At 39.9% G+C, this 24,001-nt stretch overlaps 1 protein-coding gene across 4 annotated transcripts in view; it reads right to left on the bottom strand.

Annotated features, from left to right (window-relative positions):
• Positions 1 to 7,314: 7,314 nt before the first annotated feature.
• The window catches only part of LOC142937625 (cadherin-7-like), an 86,526-nt gene continuing 69,839 nt past the window's right edge, over positions 7,315 to 24,001 (bottom strand). For all 4 annotated transcript variants that reach the window (XM_076080653.1, XM_076080652.1, XM_076080654.1 and 1 more), the window contains 3 exons: positions 17,197 to 17,314; positions 15,457 to 15,705; positions 7,315 to 8,007 (listed from right to left, as the gene is read on the bottom strand). In XM_076080653.1, coding sequence (XP_075936768.1) covers positions 7,493 to 8,007; positions 15,457 to 15,705; positions 17,197 to 17,314 — 882 coding nt within the window. In that variant the 3' untranslated portion in view covers positions 7,315 to 7,492. The remainder of the gene's footprint in view (positions 8,008 to 15,456; positions 15,706 to 17,196; positions 17,315 to 24,001) is intronic.

Here is a 24,001-nt window from a genome sequence, read left to right as displayed (position 1 = left end):
ACGGGAATATCATCATGTTTACTTTAGCAGCAGTATAGCTGCGTGGGGCGGAAGCTGTGGGAGGAGGTTAGTTTTGAATGGCACAAGATTGAAATATGCCACAGCGGATTTTTGAATTCCCAAGCTTCCCTCCTTGTACATATCCCCTTGTGTGGGTTTAACGGTGAATGTATCTGTTAGTATGTATGTGTTCCTGTTTGGCTAGGCTTAGCTGGAGATTGCTTTCCCCCATCCCCACCTCTAGTGTGTGCAGCATATGGCCATTGTGATGGAGGGTAAAAGGAAATGACAGGCCATTTGAAGATGCTCTAGTCCCTGCATCATGAATAATGCAGAGGGTGCAGCAAGCAGGTTCTCAGCGCGAGCTTCAAAGTTTATCGGCCTCCCCTGTCTCCCTGGGAGAGAGACTACAGTGCTGTGGGGGAGATTAGACCGACACTGAGCAGGGACCTGGTCAAACTCAATTAAATACAACCAGGATAATTCCACCCTCTCATTGTGCCATTCGGTTTTATTGGAAAAATAAACCCGGCATGCTCCCACCTTGAAATGACAATAGAAAGGGAAAACAGCCAGTGAATTATTAAGCAGGGTGTAGACTGTGTGCTTAGTTGCTTCATGTAAAAATATGTAAATTTGTGGACGGCAGAAGACATGAGTGATGAATATTTTCATTAATTATGTCAGACAAACACACTAAGATCGGCAGAGAGAGAGGCATCTTCCGCAGTAGAGTCAGTAGAGGCCGTCGGACTGATAGATTTAAACACAATGGTGGTACTAAAATGCACAGAAGTGGTGTTAAACCTTTGTTGATGGGCTGTAATAGTCCCATTGATGGATGATTTATTAATCATTCTGATTGGAATGGATAATTCATCTGAAGACTAATACATTTTTTTTTTTAAAACACCTACACTAAATCTTGCGGTTTCCCTGCACACTTTGCAGAGTCTTGTGAGATCTAATTGGCCCTGAAGCCCCTCCTGATGGCAGATGTAAGCCTACAGAAACACCCCCTTCCACCGAGGCTATTGTAGCATGTAACTATTTTCCGTGTCTACATGATAAACAAACACTTATGCCGCCCACATATTCTATGCTGTATCAAGCCAGGCTTGGCTAATGATGATAAACCTACGTAAAAGTACAAAGTACCGCTAATTAGGCCTATGTCGATTATGGCTCATTAATGCTGATGTTGCCCTGACATGTTTTTGCCAATCATCGCTGGAGAGGGCTCCAGTGCATCATTTTCTAATGACTTTAATTCATCATTGTACTGATGCTCTAAGCATGTTGGTATCTGCGCTCACATGTTTAAATGAGAATTAGAGAATTCAAATAACGCCCCTCAAAAAAAAGTAAATAACCGGGATTGTTTTTTTTGCAGGGAGCGCACTGTCCACTCGCTCCTTTTGTATTTTGAATGAGACATTGCTCCGAAAGATGTTCTTTCAACTATCCAAGGCAAAGAAATTGGATGATGTGATAAGATTTTCTTTCAGGGTGAGTTTTCAAAGCTTGACAAAAAGTCAAAGTAAAAAAAGTTAGTAGAACTCGGATCAAATACAATCTGGATTTAACAGTCCAGGCCAGCCATTAGGATTTATGGACAGGGGACAACATTTTCCCAAATTGGGCCCCTCATCCACACACACACACACACACACACACACTTCAGCACCACCTGCACCCAACAACCCTATGCTCTGAATCCCAGCTCCTCACCTTCTCTGTGTTCAGCATGGCCTGTGGTGCTTCTTCATGCTTTTTATATGTAAATATCGTTTGTAAATAATCATAATTTTATGGGGGCTTCCTTGGACCAAGAAATAGTAGACTGGAAATAGTATTATGCATGACTGAAAGAATTGTATGTCTATGGCTAAATTGGATGTGCAGATAACGGGTATGAAGTTGTATAAACCCTCAACTCTAACTGGAGGAGATTTTGAGTTCTCAAAATGATCTCGTTGTTTCTGACCCTTCTGAGACAAACAAAATAGCAGCTTTTGAAAGCTAAACGATTTGTGCATCCTGACGTTCACATTTCATATTTATCTGAAAATGTATATCAACATTTTCCTCCACTGGCTACTTTATCACTCTGGCCATTTTCCTTGGCCATCAATGTATCATTGATGGATCCATTTCCAGTTATTTTCCAGTTATTATCCTAAATTTCTCCGTTTTTACACCCTATTACCCTAATCTTGCCACTTTGACCTACTTTTCCACTCCTTGCATTCCCCAGGCGCCTCAGGAGCAAGCTTGTTGCATTCATATTCCCACACACATCTCAAGAGAATTATTTATATTGCCCAGGTCTGCGACCAGTCTAATTTGTGTGGGACTATAGAGCACACAAACCTCAGGTCTGACATTTCTCTTGCAGGCAAACTGTGAGCACTGCTGAGACAAACAGAGAATAAAACATGGTGCTGCGAAGGCTTTTGATCTTCCTTTTCCCCCCTTTTCTCTTTTTCAAAGGACCAGTGAGGACGCGTCCAGCTGATGACGGTGCAGGGGCTCCATTTCTCTGCCACTGACATGCACCCCCAGCACATTATTTATTTAAATTTTTGTTCTGCACGAGAGCGAGAAAACCGGAGACTTTCTTTGGTGTTTTGGTTCACGCTGGGTAATCGCAGAAATAAATATTCACCCACATGCATTAATATGCGAGGACTTAGTCCCCAGTTGGCTTAGAGTTAGTGTTGTATTTCAACCCATTCCTCAGTCTCTGTGCTAGAGAGGAGGGTATCTAATACATGAGTTAAATGTCTTGTTTGTGGTATAGCGTGTCGAAAAGTCATTTAAAAAGTCATAGTATATATATATTAGTTAATGCATTGTATACTGGCACAACCACAAACATCATTATCTTCTTTTCCTTACAATTTAAAACTCAAAATTTAAATTTTAAAAACACAATTAAAGAAGTTCGACAAATTTGAGAGTTTCTGAAACTGGACGCCTCTTTGTCAGGGCGATCCGTTGATGATGCACGGTTATGATAAGAGTTGAGTGAAGTGTCTGTCCGCCGCCCAGGGCCTCCAGAGCCGAGGCCAACACGAGTAATCAGCCGAGGTCCAGATTGAGCTCCTGATAGCAGGCGGGTCCCTGATTGCTCATAAGTACCCCCCAGGCAGCAGCTATTTAAGACACTTTCTGCTGATTTTGATTGACAGCTGGTCAATCAAAATCATCACCTTGTCGCAGCCGTTATCAGTGCGAGAGATGACATCAGGTGTCTGTGTTCAAGTCTATCTGCTTCGACAAAAGACATCTCATGAACTCTACGTGATATACCAGCTGTATCTTGCCATGATATCACTAAAATCTGTATTGGTATTATTTCTAGTAATCATTGTCTATAAAACCCATGGCTTTGGAGGAAATAGAGGAGAGTTGTATTTGAGTTTCATAGTATAGCAGAGTTTAAAGTGAGGCTATGTAGCTGTTGCTGAATCACCACTATGGCTGCAAAGATAATTATGAATGATGCTAAATGCTAAGCTATTGTTCAGATGCTAAAGTATTAACACAGTAGCATAAGTGAAATATACCATAGCATTTTTAAAGTGAGACTAACATACCTTGGTAATCTCCCCATTAGATGACTGTAATGTAACTTTTTCTCAGGTTTATTATAGGTTAATTGACTCCAGCTTGTCCAAACTCTCCACTGAGATTATTACCATTAGCTGTTCATTCTAGAATTCATTTTTACTATTTGATTTGAATTATCTATAAGGCATGGTACCATCACATGGCAAAGCCCCAGATTATTTAAGAGAGACTGATTAAAATACATCAGTACATACCCCCTTTTCGTGAAATTTGAAGCTTTTACGTGTCTTTAATTAAAAAAGATGGTTGCTAACAAGCGGCTAAATGACACAATATACAAAGTCATCACAATGAACGCTTGTCTTAAGCTTAGTGGTGGAGAACTGAAGTCATGCAACTGTGGTGTAGTTTTGTTTATAGCCTAATGTTACCCTTTCACATCTGCGATTGCATTTACACTGCACTCACACAGTTATTTTGGCTTTTTGTTGAGGGAACCAATTGAGAGAACCGTCAGCATCTCTTTTATTTTATACTTTATGTACTCTCTACTTAAGTTTCCTAACACTAGATAACTGAAGCAACCGTAAGCTACTGGTCATTCCAGACCAAGCAGCAGTGGTAGAGTCTATTTACTGAGCAACGATGCGTTTTATTGCTCATGAATTCAACGTCTTGATCTGTAAGAGGAGGAACGTGTTGTTTCTTCTCTCCAATGGAACATTGTCTTTAATTAAATTGAAACTTAAAAGTTGACTCTCTTGGAAAGTGTCAACATGCAATGATTGCAACTTCGTCCATTTCCACTACAAGAGTTTCCACAAGAGCCCTCTATTTGCTATGTCTGGCTTTTACAAGTGTTGTTTGAATTTGGTATGTAAGAGGCTTTCATGTCCGGTACCTGTGAATATGTAACAGAAACCACTCTACACATCTCTTCCTTTAGCTTCGTCTGAACTGCATCCTAATGAGTACACACCGTGACCTTGGTTACTCCTGACTCACACTTAAAACATCTCTGATGTTTTGTTTTTGCCAGGTTCAAAGCTTTTGGAAACTATGTCAATACCTTTAAGGAGGAGACGACATATTTACCGAGCAAAGATGCATAACAAGTTCATTGCAAGCCCTTGCATCACTGTGAATTATACTCTCAGTTGTATTTGTGAACTGTGAGTGCTGTTGAAAATTAGGCTAAACTCAAATCAAGATTATTACGATATTGTTTCCCATACTATATTATATTTTTTCAAGACATGTTATACAATGATTTTTTAACACCATTTTAATATCAAACTATACTTTGACTTTTTATGACATTTTTCAAGCACTGCTAATTACTTTTTTATGACTTTTACTTCAGACTTTTTTATTTATTTTTGTGACATACTATACTTTAACTATTTTATGACATATTATACCATGACTTCTTTATGGAACTATAAAGATACTTTTTATGGCATTTCCATGACAAACTGTACTATCACTTTAGTATGAGATACTATACTATGACTTTTTACAAAATGTTTACGACTGTATAGTGGCATGCTATACAATGACTTATTATTTTTTTAATGACACACTATGAGTTTTCATGACATTTAAATGCCATACTATACCATGACTTTTCAGGACATGGAATGCTATAGTATGACTTATTTGTCATTTTACTTTATTTTGAGTTGTTATGACATTTTTTATTATTTATTTTCAGACTTTTGTAAACAATTGACATGAAGCATTATTTTGTCAAAAATATTATTTATGGAATACTAAAGTAGGAATTATTTTTGTCGAAGCATACTAAGACTTTTAATGACAATTAACTTTTATGAAACACTATACTATGACTTTTTTAATTACTATTTTCGACATACTATGCTGTGACTTTTTTAATTACTATTTTCGACATACTATGCTGTGACTTTTTTAATTACTATTTTCGACATACTATGCTGTGACTTTTTTGACATACTGTTCTCTGACTTTTTTATGCCTTTTTTGACATACTATACAATGATTATTTTTACAACTTTCTTTCGACATGACTCTTATGACTTTTTATTTAACTTTTTTCGACTGTTCTGAGTTTTCTATGGCTTTTTTTCGACATACTATTCATTGACTTTTTATATAACTTTTTTTGACATACTATACTATCACTTTTCATATCACTTTTCATATAACTTTTTTTGACACTGTTCTATGACTTTGTTATGGCTTTTTTCAACAAACTATACATTGACTTTTTATCATTTCTTTTGACATTGACAGTGTTATTCCTACCGTACATTCATGAGATGCAGCATTTGAACATATCTTCAAAGGAGCATCTTTTGACTTCATGACGCAGGCTTTGCTAATCTGCAAAGCTCCTCAGATAGCCGACGGTATCACACGTACAAAAAAATCTATGAATGAAAATAATAAATATTTTCTACCCCTCCCTCCACCTCTCTGGATCCTTGAGTAAGGCAGCATTTGTTTTTAATTCATTGATTATTCCTGTGTTGATTCTGGTTGTAGTTTATTAAATACCCTTTATTTACTATTTACTCAGATGAACTCAAATAAATCCCTTTAGTCTTTTAAGGAACTGAATGTCAATTTTATTTTCAGCAAAAAGGATAAAAACATCATTTGCACAATTCTGCTTCTTCAAAATAAATAATACATATCGGTTGTACATGTTGACACCCAATTCATTTGTTTAAGCTGGGAAAAAAATATCATACAGTGTCCTTTTGCCATCATTTAACAAACAACCCACGGACATTATTGATTTCATTTCTGAATGACAATATATGCTTAAATCTGCAAACTACAGAGGCAAAATCATTTAATTACAAACTTCGAGTTAATGTCACTTCAGAAACAAATCAGTTTTTCTAGAATCTAGGTGACGTGAATCTTGCCATCAAGCACAACAAGGACCCTCAACAAAGCTTTCTCTTGTCGCAGACGTTCCCTAGATCCCCCCCCCCCCCCCCCCCACCCCCCCGCCTTGTACAAAAGCAGAACGACCAAATCCTGACATTTTATAGCTCAGAAATCATACATTGGACTTGTCAATTAAAAGGCAGAAGAAAAAACAGACTCAGACAAACACTACATTGCAACATCTGCAAAATGTATTGTTGGGAGAATAAGAGAAATTATACTTTCCTGTTTCACCCAGTAGAGACATCAAAGACGTGTCATTCTTTTTGTTATTTGCACAGCATGTCTTCACTTCCTTAGCACATCAATTACTAGTTTAAGCTGTATGAGTGCAGCTGAACTTTTCATATAGTGTTGAGAGGTATGAGTCCATGAATAATGTGGAAAATGTTCATGAAAAACACCTTATCTTTACCTTGATCCACAACCACAAAAAAAGGAGAAGAAAGTAAAACCCACAAAAAGTTGTTGTCAAATTTCATATGACCAGTCAAGTGACTGTTGATTAGCATTTCATGAGAAACATTTTTTTTTTTTTTTTAGCACAAAGATAGCAAAGGAATGCATCAAAGCAAGAGAGCTGGGCCCATGTCCATCGCTGGAATGAAAGGACAGGTGCCTCTCCGTAAAAAGGCTCCGACATGTATGCATTCTGCAGTCAATGGTTGGACTGGAGCCCAAGATCTGAAACCTTTAATGTCTTTTGCACACAAGGTCTCCTCCTCAGTCAAGCCACTTTTGAAATCGGTGTCAAAACTCACCATCGCACGCTTTTGAAAAATCCACACGAGGAGGTAAACAAACCAAAAACCTTTTGAAGTCAAAGTGTTTTCTTTCAATCTCTCGTTTGTTGTCTTTGAATCTTTTCCTCCAGTGCACTAAGGCAGACAAAATCATTTTCTCTGACAATAAATTACTCGTTTTTTTTCTTCTTTTTTTTTTAAGTCCGAGAAATGTTAAGAGAGACATTTAGGGGCTATGAGAAGACACTGGTGCCGTCGCTGTTGCCGTACAGGTCAGCCAGCTTTTTGAAGCGTGGTCCCCAGTTGCTGAGATAGTCATAGTTCTGATCTGAGTCTGTACTTAGCGACTCCAAAGAGCTTAGTGACTCTGCAACAGAGCCGCTGCCTTCAAAAGCATATGTCTGCAGAGAGTCATACGGGGGAGCTGACGGGTCCACATCAGCATCCTTAAGTCGCTCCCAAATAAACTCTCGAAACACAACGTTGTCCGGCAGGGATTTATAGGACGGACGAGTAACTGATGAGTAATGAAAGAAGGTGGGAGTATCTGGTGTTACGTCTCGCCGAATATTGGGGTCTCTGATGACATTTAGGTTGCGGAGGGTTACCATGTCGAAGGCCTCCGTGTCCTCCTCTCCCCCGCCCTCGTCGTCGTAGCGGACGATGTTCTCCCTTATGTCCCTCTCTTCCTCAAGAATCAGAGGCTCCTTCCTCCTCCGACGCATTGTCACAATTAGCAGAACCATCACTGCAGCGAAAGGGAGAAGAGATGTCAGAGTCAATATTAACTGACAACGTGCATATTTTTTGTGCCAGTCAGCTGAAAGGATGCAGGGAAATGTTTTTTTTATGGAGCTGAATACAGTCTGACAGAGATGCCACACCAGGGAGCGCTGGTGGATATATATATATATATATATACATATGTATGTATGAATGTAAAAGCAATGGCTAAAGGTGAAATAGAGACCAAAGTAATGTATAATCTGTTGAAATTGAAAGAGTAAATAATTGAAAATTATTACCAAAAGCATATTTATGGTTGAAACACCCAGCTTCAGTCTCTCTAAATGGTAGTGGTACAAATGCAAACTTAAACCACTCAAACATTGACAGTTAAACTGTAGAGAGATGTTATTGCAGCTAACATTACCCACTTTCATGAAATGGCCAGGGTTAAATAACTCCCTGTTTAAAGTCAATTCAAATGAACACATTTGAAACATGACAGGGGTGTCAGTGAAGGGGTATTTGAGTTCATCTAGCAGGGCTGTGGGGGAACATCTGACTAAACTGGTTGGAAAACCACTGCACTATGAATCCAATTATAGTTTACAAAACTAAACCTGCAATGTAATCTATTGTGCCCCTCTGTGGTTTCCACCACCTACATTTTGCTTCAAGACTTGTACAAAACTCCGCCATACTGGAGTCTTTGTCCTCCTGAGATCTTACCAGGAGCCCTCCTCCATCCCCTGTTCCCTCTGCCATACATTATTGCTGAAAATAACTCCACGCCCAAGCAAACTGGCAAATGTCTAATGATCCTCTATCCATCAATGTCAAGCTGGTGCCAGTGAAATATCGCTCCGTGGGCCCATATTTCTTTTCCTTCTCGACGTCGAGCTACTGCAGGCAGCCGAGAAAGAGGCCCAGGAACCGAATTCAAACACCACTTCACATCCTCTAATAAGGGAGCAAATGGGAGAGATGGAAGGGAGGAAAGTGTCACATGGAAAGGCTGCAGGAGATGAATGGGTAGCTCTGTTGGCTATTTGTACCTTGCAGCAGTTTTTTTGTAAAATACTTGGAATGGTTCCTCCAGTCTACCACTGCTAATATCCATGACACTTTAAGACAGGACGCCAAACATTTCTGTGGAAGATTGTTTCCTTTAATTTTAGGAACTGGAGTCATTCTAAATTCTATTCGATTCAGTAGGGCTTCTCCAAAGTGAATTACAAAGTGGCACATTGAAATAGAATATTCTAAGTGCTTTCCAGCAAAGCTCTTTAGGGTTTAATGCCTAGAAGGCAGCCTTGATGCTTCACAGCCTGGAAACGGGCCAACATCCAATCACATCCTACTAGGATGAGCAGGTGGATGGCTGGGCATACAAATAGTGAGTCTGTGTCAGGTACCAAGGGTCCTGTAAGAAATGATTTCCAGCGCCGACAGTTGAGCAAACATACACACACACACGTGCACACAAGCTACGACTCTTCATAACACATTTACTGATGATGTACACTACATTTAGAAAAGGAGATCAAATTCGAGTACAAAGGCTTTTTGCTGAAATTGAATTGTTTAAATGATCTACTCGGCACAATCGATATTGAACAAGGTGAGTTTACTGAGCTGCCCTTTCCTTACCAGCATGCATCGTTGAATGCACTGTCTCATTACAGTACTTCTTCTCTCCATGTGCTCCGTGATTCAGGTGAAACTGGGACTGATGATTCATTCATTTTGTGTCTCTATGCTGCAGTTCAATTTCTAAGAGAGGTATCAGTCAGCAGCTGTCTGCTGGGAAGATCGTCAAAAATAAAGCATTAAAGGACCTAAAAAAACCCTATTTTCTCAGTTAACGTTTTATGAAAAAAATCCTCCGTGAATGCAACATTTTCTGCAAAAAGTTGGACAGTTTTGGCCAAATGATTTGGTCATGAGATATTTCTGTATTTGTGTTTTTCTCTGAGCTCTGCTAACTTGTTTGAAATGGGCGGGACTCAGTTGGTACGCAATGATGTCATATTCCTCCATGCACAATCAGCATTTAGCAACATTTGAAAGTGAATGAAACTCCCTTGGCTACACCGCTGCTGAAAAGTATTTCAAATCAAACAATCAATACGTATAATTTGTCAAATGCATGTTATTGAAAAATGACTGTACAGTCAATTTCTCCTGTGAGGCCGTTCATAACTCTTTATGTGACTGGACAGATCATGCTGCTACAGTTTAGCTTCTGACTAACAGCTTGATTTGCTGGGAGATTAATTAACCAGCTGTCCAGTATCCGCTGTACACGTAAAAACAGCACGGGGGGGTCATAGCCAAGTTATTCACAAAGCCGGACAGAATATTTTTCACATACAGATCAAAGTATATGTAATTTATAGAATCTGCAATCTTTGTGCCTATTTAGGAAGATTCAAAGCAGTCTTTTCTCAACTGCTGGTCCTACAACAACAAGTACATATAAGTTATATTACATGCAATGATGCAATGATCGAGGTACTGCACACATCATATTCCCATGCTATAGCTGGATACAGTGTCAACTGCACCAAAGAAAGGCTGTCCCACATGAGCCAACTGAATGTAACAAAACGTAACCTGGTAAAGCGCCCTTCAAAACAAAAGCAGTGAGTCCCTTGTGGTATGTTTTGCTGTTAGTGCACAAAGAAAATAACAGCTAATAAACCAAAATAAATATGTTGAATTCAGAGCCACAATAAATGATTATTTCCGTGTCTGGCAAACAGTCCAAAACTTAAAGATATTTACTTTACATTGACATAAAACAGGGAAAGGCAGTAAATCCTCACATTTGAGAAGCTGGAACCAGTAAATGTTTTTTCACCCCATAATAAATAACCTAAATAAAGTTGCAACTGGCCTTTGTTTAGCTCTAGTTACCTGACTTACTGACTTAGAATGTGTAACTACGAGAACAACAAGAAGCACGGAAGAGAGCCGGCAAAGAAAATAAAGGTGTCTAGACAGAGGTCTCAAGCGTCCTCATCAACATGACAGACATCACTCTTCTGTATGGATGACATTGCAACAAAATGCATTCTGCACCACAACTTGACGAAGGGCATAGAAACAATCACAATCTGCAAACACAAATCCTCCATGTTATTGGCTTCTTTATCAGCGCCGCTGTATGTTTGCTGCATGATTCAAACAGCTTTTATGCTTTCTTTGTTGTCGCTGATGTTATCTGTCACACTTGCGTATCCGTCCGGATTATGGGCCTGCACGTCTCTCTTTTTCTGTTTTTATTTTGTTCTATGTATCCTTCTGCAAGCTGTTTTTTTCCTCCCGACTCACTTACAAGAGGTCTTTTTAAGCTTCTGCCAGGATGTCATTAAGAAGACAAATCTGCTCTTAATTGACTTAAGATTTTCTATTCTGCCTTTATTTTTAGCATGTCAACCAGCGTGATAGCAAATAATTGCACAGTTTGAAGACACGAATCCGTAGGTTACAATGTGCACAGTGGAGCTTAAAGTTTAGATCTGGAAAAAATAAATGAGTCTGAATACAGACTCATAAATAGAAACACAGATGGAGGGGCAAATATGGGACACAGACAGTAAAATAAGAGGCAGTTGTATAGACATGAAGATTTATAGAATGAGTCTGATAAGCAATACTCAGACATAAATAACTGTCTGGAGATTTAGAGTGCTACGTAATGTCCTAATTGGCCCTCTGGAGGATTGAGCCATACCTGACATGTACTGGGGGGGAAAAGCCACTGGATCTTAACAAGATAATGATTGTCTCAGTAGTTTGGGTGCATCATCCCAAAGTGATTGTATCATTAAAAAATGTTTTAAATTAAATTTACCAAAAACAAAAAAAAGCAACAACAAAAAAAAACATAGTTGTACCCAGCAAAGAGTAGAGGACAAGCTCTGTAATTAAATCTAAAAATATCAACCTATGATTAATGACCACTTAGCTTATGAGCGTGTAGAGGCAAAGCCATGTGTGCACGCGGCTCTGTGCGGTTTAAAGGCAGGCAGGCGGAAACTGCACACTTTGTATGAACTGCTGTGATTGAATCTCTCAAACCCAAGTGATGGATCCTGGAGACGAGAAGAGGAGTGGCACTCTGGAGAGCCCTCCAATCGCTGCATTGTATTGCAGTTATTAGACTGACGACAGGTAGGAGTGTGTGATGGAGGAAAGAAAAAGAAGCCGATTGAAGAGTGGGTACTGAAGCACAATTTGAAGGTTCTTCGTTGAGAATTTCCATTTTATGCTACTTTATACTTCCACTTCAGTTGATTTGTAATTTCTATTTCATTATATGTATTTGACAGCTTTAATTACTTTGTCAATTCAGATTATTAATATAAAATATAAATCAACTAATAATTCATGATATACTGTATACATATGTTAAGCTACCCAGCAGTATATAAAGTAATTCAAATCAGCTCCACCATTACCAACAGTTAAGAGATATTATTAATTAACTACAAGTAAGCTTTTAAATGCACGGCTTTTACTTACAGTATTACAAAGTATGCTTGTACTGAGGTATTACTACTTTTCCTTGAGTAACAGATGTGAATATTTCTTCCACCGTTATTTCAGAGCATCTGAGGACGGCGGCAGTTTGGGTCTTATTTCGGCTTGTGTCACATCCAAGAGGATACAATCACACAATCACAGCAGCAATTGCTACCTACAGATTGAAAGAGGTCTTGATGGAAGAGCATCAAGAAAGATCATAATAAATGATCACAGATGGGCTGTTATTACAAGGGGGGGGGGGGGGGGGGTATGCACAAAGAGGAAACAGAGAAAAGAAGGAAAGAGGCTGATCCAATTGAGCAAAACAGACTGATGGGGACAGCTAAGGACACACACACAAACACAGAGACAAGGCGACTTGGTGGTATATTAAACTGGAGGCCATTAGTTCTGAGCCCGTGGCCTGGGGCCATGCCCTGAAGTACAGAGCCAGCTTTCATTAGCGATGCTGTGTTCAGGGTTTCACCGCCACATATTTCCCCCTGTTGCTCTTTTGAAGTTTTCATTTATCAAGAGTGTTGCTCTGTTGCAATGAAAGGAAGGCGAACTTCAAGGGGACTGGAATAAAAAAGCAACGTTGACCCCATCAAAGAACTCATTTCGGTTATTGTATATGCTGTTTAGATGCTCCACAGCTTTCAATGAAGATCACCTAAGCGTTAAAGTACGTCTCTGCCCTGAGGTGGTAACGCTTTGCCTGCGGGTTTTATGAGCAATAACAGAGCCGACGGCTCAGTGCAGCATCATCTTTAAGGGTATGTTAATGAATCCTCATTTACAAGTGTCTTTACTGATATCTGTGTTTCACTAGGTAACAGAAGCAGGGGGGAGTGCCTGTCCTTGAAATGCAGCACTCCAAACAATACTTTTCTCTATGACCTGAAATACTACAATCAAGTTTATAAAATACACTGAAAGGTATCTGGAGGAAAGAACCACGAGAGCTCTTTTTAGGAGGAGAAATGATCTAAAATCTCATCACTGACTCAGGCTGCCTGCAGGCACTGCTTTCCCACAATAAAATTACACTTTGTTTTTTCCCAGAATAGTGTGCTCAAGTGCAGGAGGAGCACTGTCACATAAATGGCACACAATATTAACTGGCAAGTTTTAATAAAAAGCTGCTGCAGACTTAAACATAAAGTATACATACTTACAAGACCCTTACGTTTAATTAATACCTTGGCAGACCACATAGTCCATCAGACCCACAGAATATACTTTATCATCTGCTGGGTCCGGCTAAACACTCACTAAAAATACTCCACCAAAACCCCGGTTTACCGACTCTACTTAATTGATCCTGTTGGCAGGATGTCAGTGGTATTCTACTTGTAAACAGCCAGGCTGCTATTCAGAGCCGGCTGACCTAGGTCACATGTATTTACCAGAGAGGAAATGTGAGGGCAAGATATCTCCCTCCAGGTTTGACATGTGCAAGACCTCAAAATGCAACTCCGTTTCAGCAAAGCTTCTCACACACATTCAATCGCCTGCAGAATGTATAATAGCGAAGATAAGTCTGAATGGCTTGTAAAATACTGGAGGTAAGCAGTGTTTGGGAGTGCAGCACAAATCTAACATTACCACCACTTACCAAATCGGAATTTAAATCTGAACGGAAAAGATTGTTGGCTTAAATATATATCCCGCTGCAGCAAAGCCTGCGAGCCACTTCAGGCAGACAACTGGAAAGGTTTGTTATGTTACAGTCGATATAAGCTGCTAATGACCCGCCCGGTCTTTTGATTTGCTAAGAGTCTGTACAAACACTATAGTGAGAGGGGGGGTCACAGAAGGCCTATAAAGAGTATGTTTTGGGTAGGGCTCCCATCACAGATTCATTCCCCCCATGTGAGATGTATTGCAAAAAGAATTGTCATCTGACTCACATATCAGGCCATTTCATATATCATCATAATTTATTATATTTTATAATATTCAAAGATAGTGAATGGCCTGAATATTTAAACATCCACCATTGTGTTGTGTTTGTCATTAATACAACCTTCTAAGACATCAGAATGGAGGGTATTGCTTGTTTATTATTCATTTCTTTTGTTTTTTAATTTCAAATCGAGGGGAAGGTCCAAAGAAATATTATTAAGACTATTGGGAGCTACTTACTTTTAAATAGAAATAAAATCAAATAAAACCTTCCCGCCGCTTCTCCACAAGCATTTTTTGCACGGTCCCTAATGTGATGCTGCCTCTGTAAAGTCCATTTGCTTACTATCTATAACTCTGATGCAAAAAACTTTCTGCCATCCCTGCTGCTGCCGGTCATATTTCATATGCATAACAATGTTTGTGTCGTGCTTTCTGCTGCTGCTGCTTTCTAACATTCAGTGATTTGGTTTCGCTTGTCGTCTGTCATTTCAGCTGTTAGGCTAATTGACTTGGCAACAAACACATTTTAAGCTGAAAGTATACTGCTATACATGAGTATTACACTACGTACTACTTCATACCTCAACTAGAATGTTGTACTTTGTTATAAGAATAAACTAACATACTGCATATAACATACTTGGCATTAATTCCAACTCAACAAAATACAACAGCACAATTCTAAAGCATCAGTAAGATTAAATAATAACCAATAATAGAATATTATTATTATAACATTGTGGTATTTGTATAAGTAAAGGATCGAAATGCTTCTTCCACCACTGCCAGGTAATATAAGCAACACCATGACGAGACAAGTTGTGAACAAACACCAAGTTATTTTGGTGAGCAACTACAATAAAATTGTTGAGTAAAATGTCTTGGTATCAGATAGGAGTAGCGACCAAAGCTGCAAAAAGATCACCTCTACAGTAAAGATCACTTTATAACAACCTCTTCAGCTACATCAAAAAAAACAACACACAAGTTGTCGTTACCTCCGACACCGAGGTCATATAGATCTTACCCAGAAGCGTGATGATGCACCCTAAAATAGCCATGAGGGCGCCGGTGCTCAGGCCAGTCGCAGTGTAAGCCACAGCTCCACAAGACAAGGCCACGCCGTCAGAGTCACAGTCACACACCCGCACAGAGAGTGTGTTCGTGCTGCTTAACGCAGGACTTCCACTGTCCACGATCAACACCGGCAGCCGATACATAGCCTGCTCCCGTCTCCTGAAACCACCCCGCTTCGTCAGTATTGAAGCCGTGTTGTCTGCAAAGTAGAAGAAGAACATACATTGATCACACTTGTAATAGACAGCTGTGTTTAATTTGCAAATTTGTTAAGTTCAAATGGCATCAAATGAACAATGAACTGCATGTGTATGACTAGCAGGAGGTTCAACGTCTATTCTGCAATGATTGCTGTGCTTTGGTGCAGTTTGAAATGATTTTACAGTATTAAAAGCAGGAATGCCAACAGATGGTGTCATTAACACAATTCATTATATGACACACTGTGGCGTCTCTGCCTGGTTCTGACCACCTGTTGGCTAATAACAGCTTTGGTTTGATGGTAAAAAAAATGTATATGAAATCTCAGCGTATGAGAGACAAAGAGGCAGCCAGAGGAGAACAATATGCCATTACAGCAGTGGAAAAAACAGACAGGGCATTTACCTCACAGTGCATCGGCTCTACACAAAAGCATAAATCAGTGGGGATTGTGATGGAGTCTGGCAGCATTATTATGTATTTTTAAAGCTATATGCAGAATTTTCCTATATGAGGAGCTCATTTTCTTCATTCATCCACTACCTTGCGTGGAGGTGGTGAGCAAATCATTATGGTACAAAGGCAGCTTCCAGCCGGTGCGTTAAGGTTAGAGTTATTCTGTGATCTAGTACATAGAGATCCTGCTGTCGTGGATTCAAGCACTCCAGTTGCTGCGGAAAGTTTGTTTTTGCATTCAGTTTTGATAAAGAATTACAGAAAAGGGCAGTGAGGGCATTGTCATGGCAGAATTATGGTTTCATTTGGCACGGCCAGGCACGCCGGGGGGGCACCAGTTAGTCTGTAACTTCTTCTCCTGAGTCAGATTGCAGAGTAGATTGTGACCAGATCCGGGGCAGATATAGAGAGAGCCAGAGTGAGCAATGGCCAAAGTATCAATTGCTTTGCTGCCAGGCTCAATTCGAAGGGAAGTAAGCAGCAAATAGACCGTACCTAACTTGACCAACACCCTTTATCTGTAGAGGCCGAAGGCCACTGGCAATTTTCTCAAGGGAGCCTTTGATTTAGCAGCTGAATGCAACAGGGTTGATCTGACGCGTGGGTCTTTGACAAGGTGGTAGACCTGTAGTATAATCTTTTAATTGGTGACTGACTCCAGGGTTTCTGCAGCAAAATGAATACAAAAGTCCACTAAAAATACTTTTACCTTGAAAAACATTGACTTGATTTGTCAAGCTAAGACGACTGAAGCTTCATACTGTGGCTTCAGCTAAACTAACATTACTGCCAACAACAGGCCAGAGAAAATAATTCAATATTTTACTTTTTGATATCTTTATGGTCTTTTTTTTTTTTTTGGTGATATTGAATTCAATGCTTTTGAGGACTTTTGTAGATTCCCTGGACTTGCAGATTTCTGTGTGAATTGTTCTGCAACATATGAAAATGTCTACATTTTAAACACAGATGATCACAAAACAGCAGTAACACCAGGTATGTTTTCAGCAATAACACAGACGGGTTGTCACACCTTTGTTATCACGCAGGGTGAAGTTGAGGTTGCCGGCCACAGGTGCAGCAAGGGCGAAATAAAAGCGGTGGCCGCTCAGAGGTTCATCCTTATCGACTGCGCTGATGGTCTGGATCACCTGAGGACAGCAGGTAAAACAACAAGACATTCAAGATTACTTATCTTGCTGATCTTTATTGGATCTCACTGGCAGATTAGGTGTTAACTGAAGCTGTGAATTGTTCAATGTGTGCATGCGGTAAGAACTATCAGTTTAAGGAAAGCATTGTATTTGCATCACTTTTCAGTCCGTCATAAAGTTATTTATATGGAACTGTAAATCTTTCTTAAAAAGCCGAGCAATGGTGTGAGTGAACTAGAGAAAATCAACTTGATTGTGATTGATGGAAAGGATTTGTTTTATAATGTTTGGCTGTGGTTTTGTGTCATTTATCTCTTCAAGTGCAGTAAGTGCTTATTTGGCAAGAGCTTGGCAACCTCTTAGGGACGAAGTGTTTTCTTTTGGGAAGTGATTTCTTCTGAAGCAAATTATTGTCCAGCAACTATTCTCTTTGTCCCCACACCTCAGACCATAACATCCATGTTGTGAATTAATAGCCCAACCCAGAAAAAACCCCGATGGATTTTATTTTTTTTGCATTACACAGTTCCTTTGGGCAATGACAAGAAACATTTATTTTTTTGGATTTACCTCAGTAGTGACTATATTATCATCAAGGTCTGGTTCCGAAAACTGTTGTGAAACTCTGGGAATTATCATTTCATATACATTTTAACTCACTTCAACCAAGTGCTTGAGACGTTTTCATTTGGTTCACTAGCTTTCCAACAAAATATCACATGCACCTCAAAATGTGCTCCTCCACTTGCGAAGACTATTAAAGGGTTAATGAATATTACACACATTCTTCTTACCCTCATCACTAACGCACAGTCACATGCACCTGCCTGGATTGATCACCATTTTTAACCCGACATATACTAAATGTCAGGTTAGTCGTCTGACTGTTGTTGCTGCTCCTGCATATGTTATGCAGTCAGACATTCCCACTTCATTCATGCAAGTATGAAAATGACTCATGATAAGAACTGCTGTTGCTCGAGGCGATGCAAGACAAGCATTCATATCTTTGAGTTAACAAGTGGATGCTATTTGTTTTCGGCCCACTTTATTTTGCCTCTGAACTCCGGACTGCAGAGAATCTTCCTCCCTTTTATTGTATAGCAGTGTTGACATCTATAAATAATGCAGGAAATCAAAATTACCAAATAATCCAATTTATTTACACCCACCAGCATGTGCTGTAATGATTATTTTCACGCATACAAAACGTGCTGTCTGAAAATCAAGTGCGCTCTTTTTGCAAATAAATAAATTAAAAAACGCTTTTATTTATTCTGTGCAGCAGCACTTAGATGCAGTAAGAAGGGGGGAAAAGAAAAATCCCACTCGGTACATGCTGTACAGGAGGAGCATATCACACACAAACACGCCATATGGACGAGAAATGATAGCCACCACGACGGCCATCAAAGTGGGAGTTACTGCAGCAGTGTCCTTATAAATTTAGATCAAACCTCCTGAATCCTTTTGTAGGCAATCTAGGAACTCACACCCGTGGACGTGATCCAAGAGATTCTTAGAAGCAATTCACACTAAATTATCACATCTCCCAGCAACAAGCAGCTCTGCGACAAACATCAAGGCAAAAACAAAATTCTGAAAAAAAAATTTTTAAATAACAAGCGGCGAGGAAGAAAAAAATAAAAATAAAAAGCAAATGATCCATCAGCGCTGAGACATGGATTATCAGTTGTCAGCTGTGATTAACTGCTGCTGGTTACAAGCTGTCAGGTATTAGGGGTTGGTGTAGGTGGCAAACGACATCCTGCCAATTATTAAAACTGGCAGGCGGGGTGAAAAATTCATGAATATTTTACTCTTGTTTCTTAACAAAATTAAAATAGTTGCTATTTCATCAGCCAAAGTAATCATAAAGTCTGTTTTTTTTTCTGTTTGGTATTGCAGCGCAAGGGGAATTCATACTGGAAGCAGAAATGCAAAGAGGTTATCTGCTCCAGCTCAAGAACGTTTGGGGATATCTGGGTATACAGACAGAATTGATGTTTGTGTCGGCACCACATCGGTGCCACAACCACTGAGCACATAAACATGCAGTGTGTGCATGCCCGACTACATATCATGAAAGCTGCCATTGATTCTGGGATCATAATAACTCACATGCCTCTCACTCTGTTATGGAAATCTGATAGAAACCTCGCTTTGTGGCTCTTACACTGACGATGAATCCTATACACAATCTCAACCCTTTGATGTCCTTTGAATATTGCAGATGGATTCGGGAGCTTATCTCTGGTAAGGTTTCTATTTCCCTCTGCTGAGGGAAAGGACTGTAAATCATCCTTAAATCAAACACTTTGTAATGTATAATGCCTTTCATTAGTGGGGCTCTGATGCAAGGCATTCCTGAGAACCTTTGGTGGGGAATTCTCTAATGGGTTGAGTAGCAGACAGGAGGAGAGAGGCATGGATGTCGACATAAATTCTGGCGGAAAGACATTAACGGCGGCGGCAGACTGGTGCCTGTCGCAAGGCAAGACTGAGGAGGCCCATGAATCACCGAATTAGAGGTATTTTTTGAGTTCACACATCGGCTGCACAGATCAGATCAAAAAGGATATAAAAAGGACAAAGGTGTCTCTGTTTGTCGCTTTGAAGAAGGAGGAGGAGGAGGAGGAGGAGGAGGAGAATGTGCAAACAACAGGGCTATACACACACACACTTCCATACACATTCATCGGTAGTGCAAAGATTGTCATCTTGCAGTGACTGGCATTATATTTTCTGCTTTTATCTCAAATGTAGGGACATCTACTGTGTGTTGAAAGCCTTTGGACACTCAGTACAGGCAAAAAAAGCCAAAACAATTTAAAATTGTAAAAAACTTTTCTGGGTATAAACAGCGTCTTAAAACAGCGATTCCCTAAATGTTTGACTTGCTTCGTCTTAAAACAAAGCATTACCTACAATACCGGATTTTTAAGTAATATGTGGGAGTTTAAAATGATCTTATAATGATGTACAAATCGATGAATTATTGACTCTAATGTCAACCTGCGAACCCTTATCACTGGCATGCAATCAACCAAAGAGGGATATTTCCTTTCCATATTGTTTTTGTTTTTGAATATGTTTTTTTAAGTTTTCTTGCCAAGAGCAGGGCTACTCAGCTCAGTGAAACAGTTGTGTTGTGATGATCTGGATTGACAGAAAGCTTGAGTTACAAACTGGAGGATGGATTTTGACAGAAGTGGGCATTTAAGAGGCACGGAGCGTCTGCTGAAAGTTACTGTATGTCAGTATTTACGGAACTAAATTCCCGTAATACCATGTTATGGGAAAGTACAAAGTAGCTTGCAAACAACAAAAAAAGAACAAACTCTGAACTGGAATGTGTTCATAGTGTTGAGTATTAAAACGTGTCAAGTGTCACATTTGAGATTGAATGCTTGGACAGATGTGCCGTTTATTTGTTTCCGATCAGACATTTCCTAAAATAAAACAGTAAAAATTAGACACTTAAGATATTTTAATCAGGCAAAGTTTAAAGAATATGCAATGAGCTGTTTAACATATCCTGTTAAATGAAAAATAACTGTTTACGTATATATTCTCCACCACAAGGCATCGGTATGAAAGTTCAGGCATCATACCGATATCAAGAGTCCCGCAAATGAGCTTCAACTACAATCAAAAAACAATTCCGTCTTTAATCCAATGCCAACTACTGATTCCATCATCTTTGATTGAAGACTTCAGTCTGGCAATTTGGTCACACATTTCTCCAGACTACGTACCACCTGGATGATTGAGCTGAACCTTCACAAAGCAAACACTGACTGCTCACTCAAAACTTCCACAAACATCAAATCCTGCCAATTAAAATGTGTGTGTTTTCAACGGTATGGAGTTCGAACATCCGTGATTTAATCAATCCCAAACACCTGAAGTATCTCAGTGAACTACTATGACCATAATCCCTTGCACCTTTGACACAAAGCCTCCGTAAAGCTGTGGTGCGACGTAGGACTGCGACGTTCGCTGGAGAGACAGCTAGAAATGTGGCCTCTATAATGAGGAAAGAAATGCCAGCTAATGTAGAATGGCTAGACAGAGAGGCTTTGGTGTGTGAACAAATCTGAGAGATAACGAGCTTGAATAATACTTTCCACTCTTTGACACCAGCAGAGTAAATACGCTGCATTTTAAAACCGACTCCTTTACTCCTCTAAAAATCTGCAGCGTGTTGATATTGTCTGTAATAAGACTGTAGTTATCAGATATAGTCAACCTGATGAGTCACACGTCGAAATCAAGCCAGCCACTTAAAAAGTTGAACTAAGAGTATAAATAAGCATCGCATCAAATAGGTGGCAGTTGTTGCCATGGCGGCAGCTGCCCCCCCCCCCGGGGGGGTTGTGTTGACGAAAGGAAGGAAGGAAGGGAAGGGAGAGGTGATCCTGCATTTTTCACACCTTTCCTATGACATCGACGACCCAAACATCACCCGTGTGACACCCATAACTTTGTGCACCAACGAATCAACAGCACCCGCGCACACATGTCACCCTGCTGTCATCACACACACACCTACACACATACACATACACATACACATTCACACAAATACTCTGTGATGGCAGTCGATATGTACAATTCAACAAATAAGCCGGTTCTCTCATTTCACATTGATTGGCCGAATCATTTGCTGTGATTCGTCCTAATACGTGTTTCGTTGGCCTCGTCCCGACGAGCCGAAGCCGCCGAGGCTAAAGTGATCTCCTGGTGAGATCTGAGATTACATTTTCTCCATGCTCTGTCTTTTTATAGAACAGACAGTACGCTTGCCACGCACTAATCTCTTCCACGTCCCTCTGCGTCTTGACATATCTGTTTTCATCTCCCACCTTGATGCAACACTCATAATAAACTGATAATTTGAATGAAGACTGGAGGTGTGAAGATGTTTCTTGTGTTTGTGTGACTGATGTTGACAGCCGAGGCAGTAGTTTAGAGGTGTCGAGTAAAGTTTGGATTTGGGAAAAGTGGGGGGGAGAAGACACTTTAAATGTTCTTGACTAAGAGTTTTCAAAGTATATCCACATGTTTGTAACACAGGGCAAGTACATGTACACAAAGTCATAATGTCAGTGTTCCAGGTAGAACCATGTTGATGGGGCATAAACAATATTTCAATATAAAGGCTTTTTTTTTTTTAACTCCTTACAATAATTCTTTGTCTTAGTTTTATTTGTGGGATAATCATGCTCTTTTGGAACTATAGTTCCTATAACACTTTGGGGAACGCAAACAGAAGGTATAATGTTTGCAGTGCATGGATGTCCACAACTCCCGACTGGATACATTTTTTAGAACATATTTAGAAAATCTCATAACAAAGTATCTTTGCCTCACGTCTCTCCCCTGTTTCCCAGTTTGAAAACTCCTGTTCCGGACTACCCAACATTCATGAACCTCGGGAGGATGCTGGGCCTCCTCGGGGAGGCTGCAGGAGTTCAGGGAGGGGTAGTGGAGCAGATTGGGGGCAGCAGAATGCCAAGTCCACTCATGTATGTAATGGTTACACTGAAGTGATTGTACAACGTGACCCCCCCCCCCCCCCTTCCCCCCACCCTCCCTGCCATCCCTACTGCCCCGGCCCTGTCCACCCCATCATAATATCAATTAGTATTATGGCAGAAGACAGACGCACCGATGATCCGTAACAAGTGGCATCTCTGGAGAGAGCCAGTGCCACGAGACTGCCTTAATTAGGCCTGAAAAATGGCAGGTTATTCCATCCCTGCACTCCCTGTTAATCTGTGCTACAGAGCCACAGAGTCAACCCCGGCCCCAACTGGCAAATGTTGTTATTTCATCTTTGTCGCAGCTGTGAATAAGCAATGGGCGTGACAGCCAGTGGGCGGCCTGAGATTTCTAACAACACTTTACAGGGAAGCAAACACAGTTAGTACAGCCCACTGTTCGGCGCTACAGCCGGACATACAGTACACAACAGGAGCATTTTAATTAATTAGGAATCTGACAGGTTTACGAGTCCAACCAGTCTGTCTGCTAACAGACAGCCGACACCTAGTTGTAATTCAAACTGGGTTCTGCATTGAAATGTCAACCTCTCTCCTTCCCTTTGCTCTGAATGCGTTTTTGGGGTGTAAATTTCATCATGAAATTTCCATTCTGCCTGCCGTCATTATTCAGACTGAAGGTGCAATCCCGCTGGTGCACTTCAGTGATGCCTAAACACAAGGCTGTATTTGAGTGGGATTTAATAGAAATTGGATAAGAGAAAAATTAAAATAAGAGCACATCTTGTCTGAAGGAGCAATAAGGTGAAGGAGATGAGGAAGCGCACATCACGAGTGAAACACAAATTTACATTTTATTTCCTTAACTGTACATTATACATTTTCATGATATTGGCCTATGATTTCACGGGTGAAATGTACAAAATATATTACACGTAAAACACACGTCATGAAGTCAGATGTGGTTTTTGAGCTTTATTGTGATTATAGGAATAAAAACTCACAATAAAAAAACATTGGTTTTGGGAAATTACACACGTGAAATATCTGAAAATCACGTATCAATGTATAACATTCACATGAAATCTTTGAAATATTGTGTTTTTGTGCTTTTTGTATTGATCATGTCATTTAATATGTATTCTTTTTTTTCCACTCAGCAAATCCGATCTCAGCA

The sequence above is a fragment of the Anarhichas minor genome, unplaced genomic scaffold (assembly GCF_050575085.1).
Source record: "Anarhichas minor isolate MPS153535 unplaced genomic scaffold, ASM5057508v1 ptg000074l, whole genome shotgun sequence".
NCBI lineage: Eukaryota > Metazoa > Chordata > Actinopteri > Perciformes > Anarhichadidae > Anarhichas > Anarhichas minor.
The sequence above is the reverse complement of the archived record's forward strand: the minus strand, read 5'-3'. Positions and strand labels throughout refer to the sequence as shown.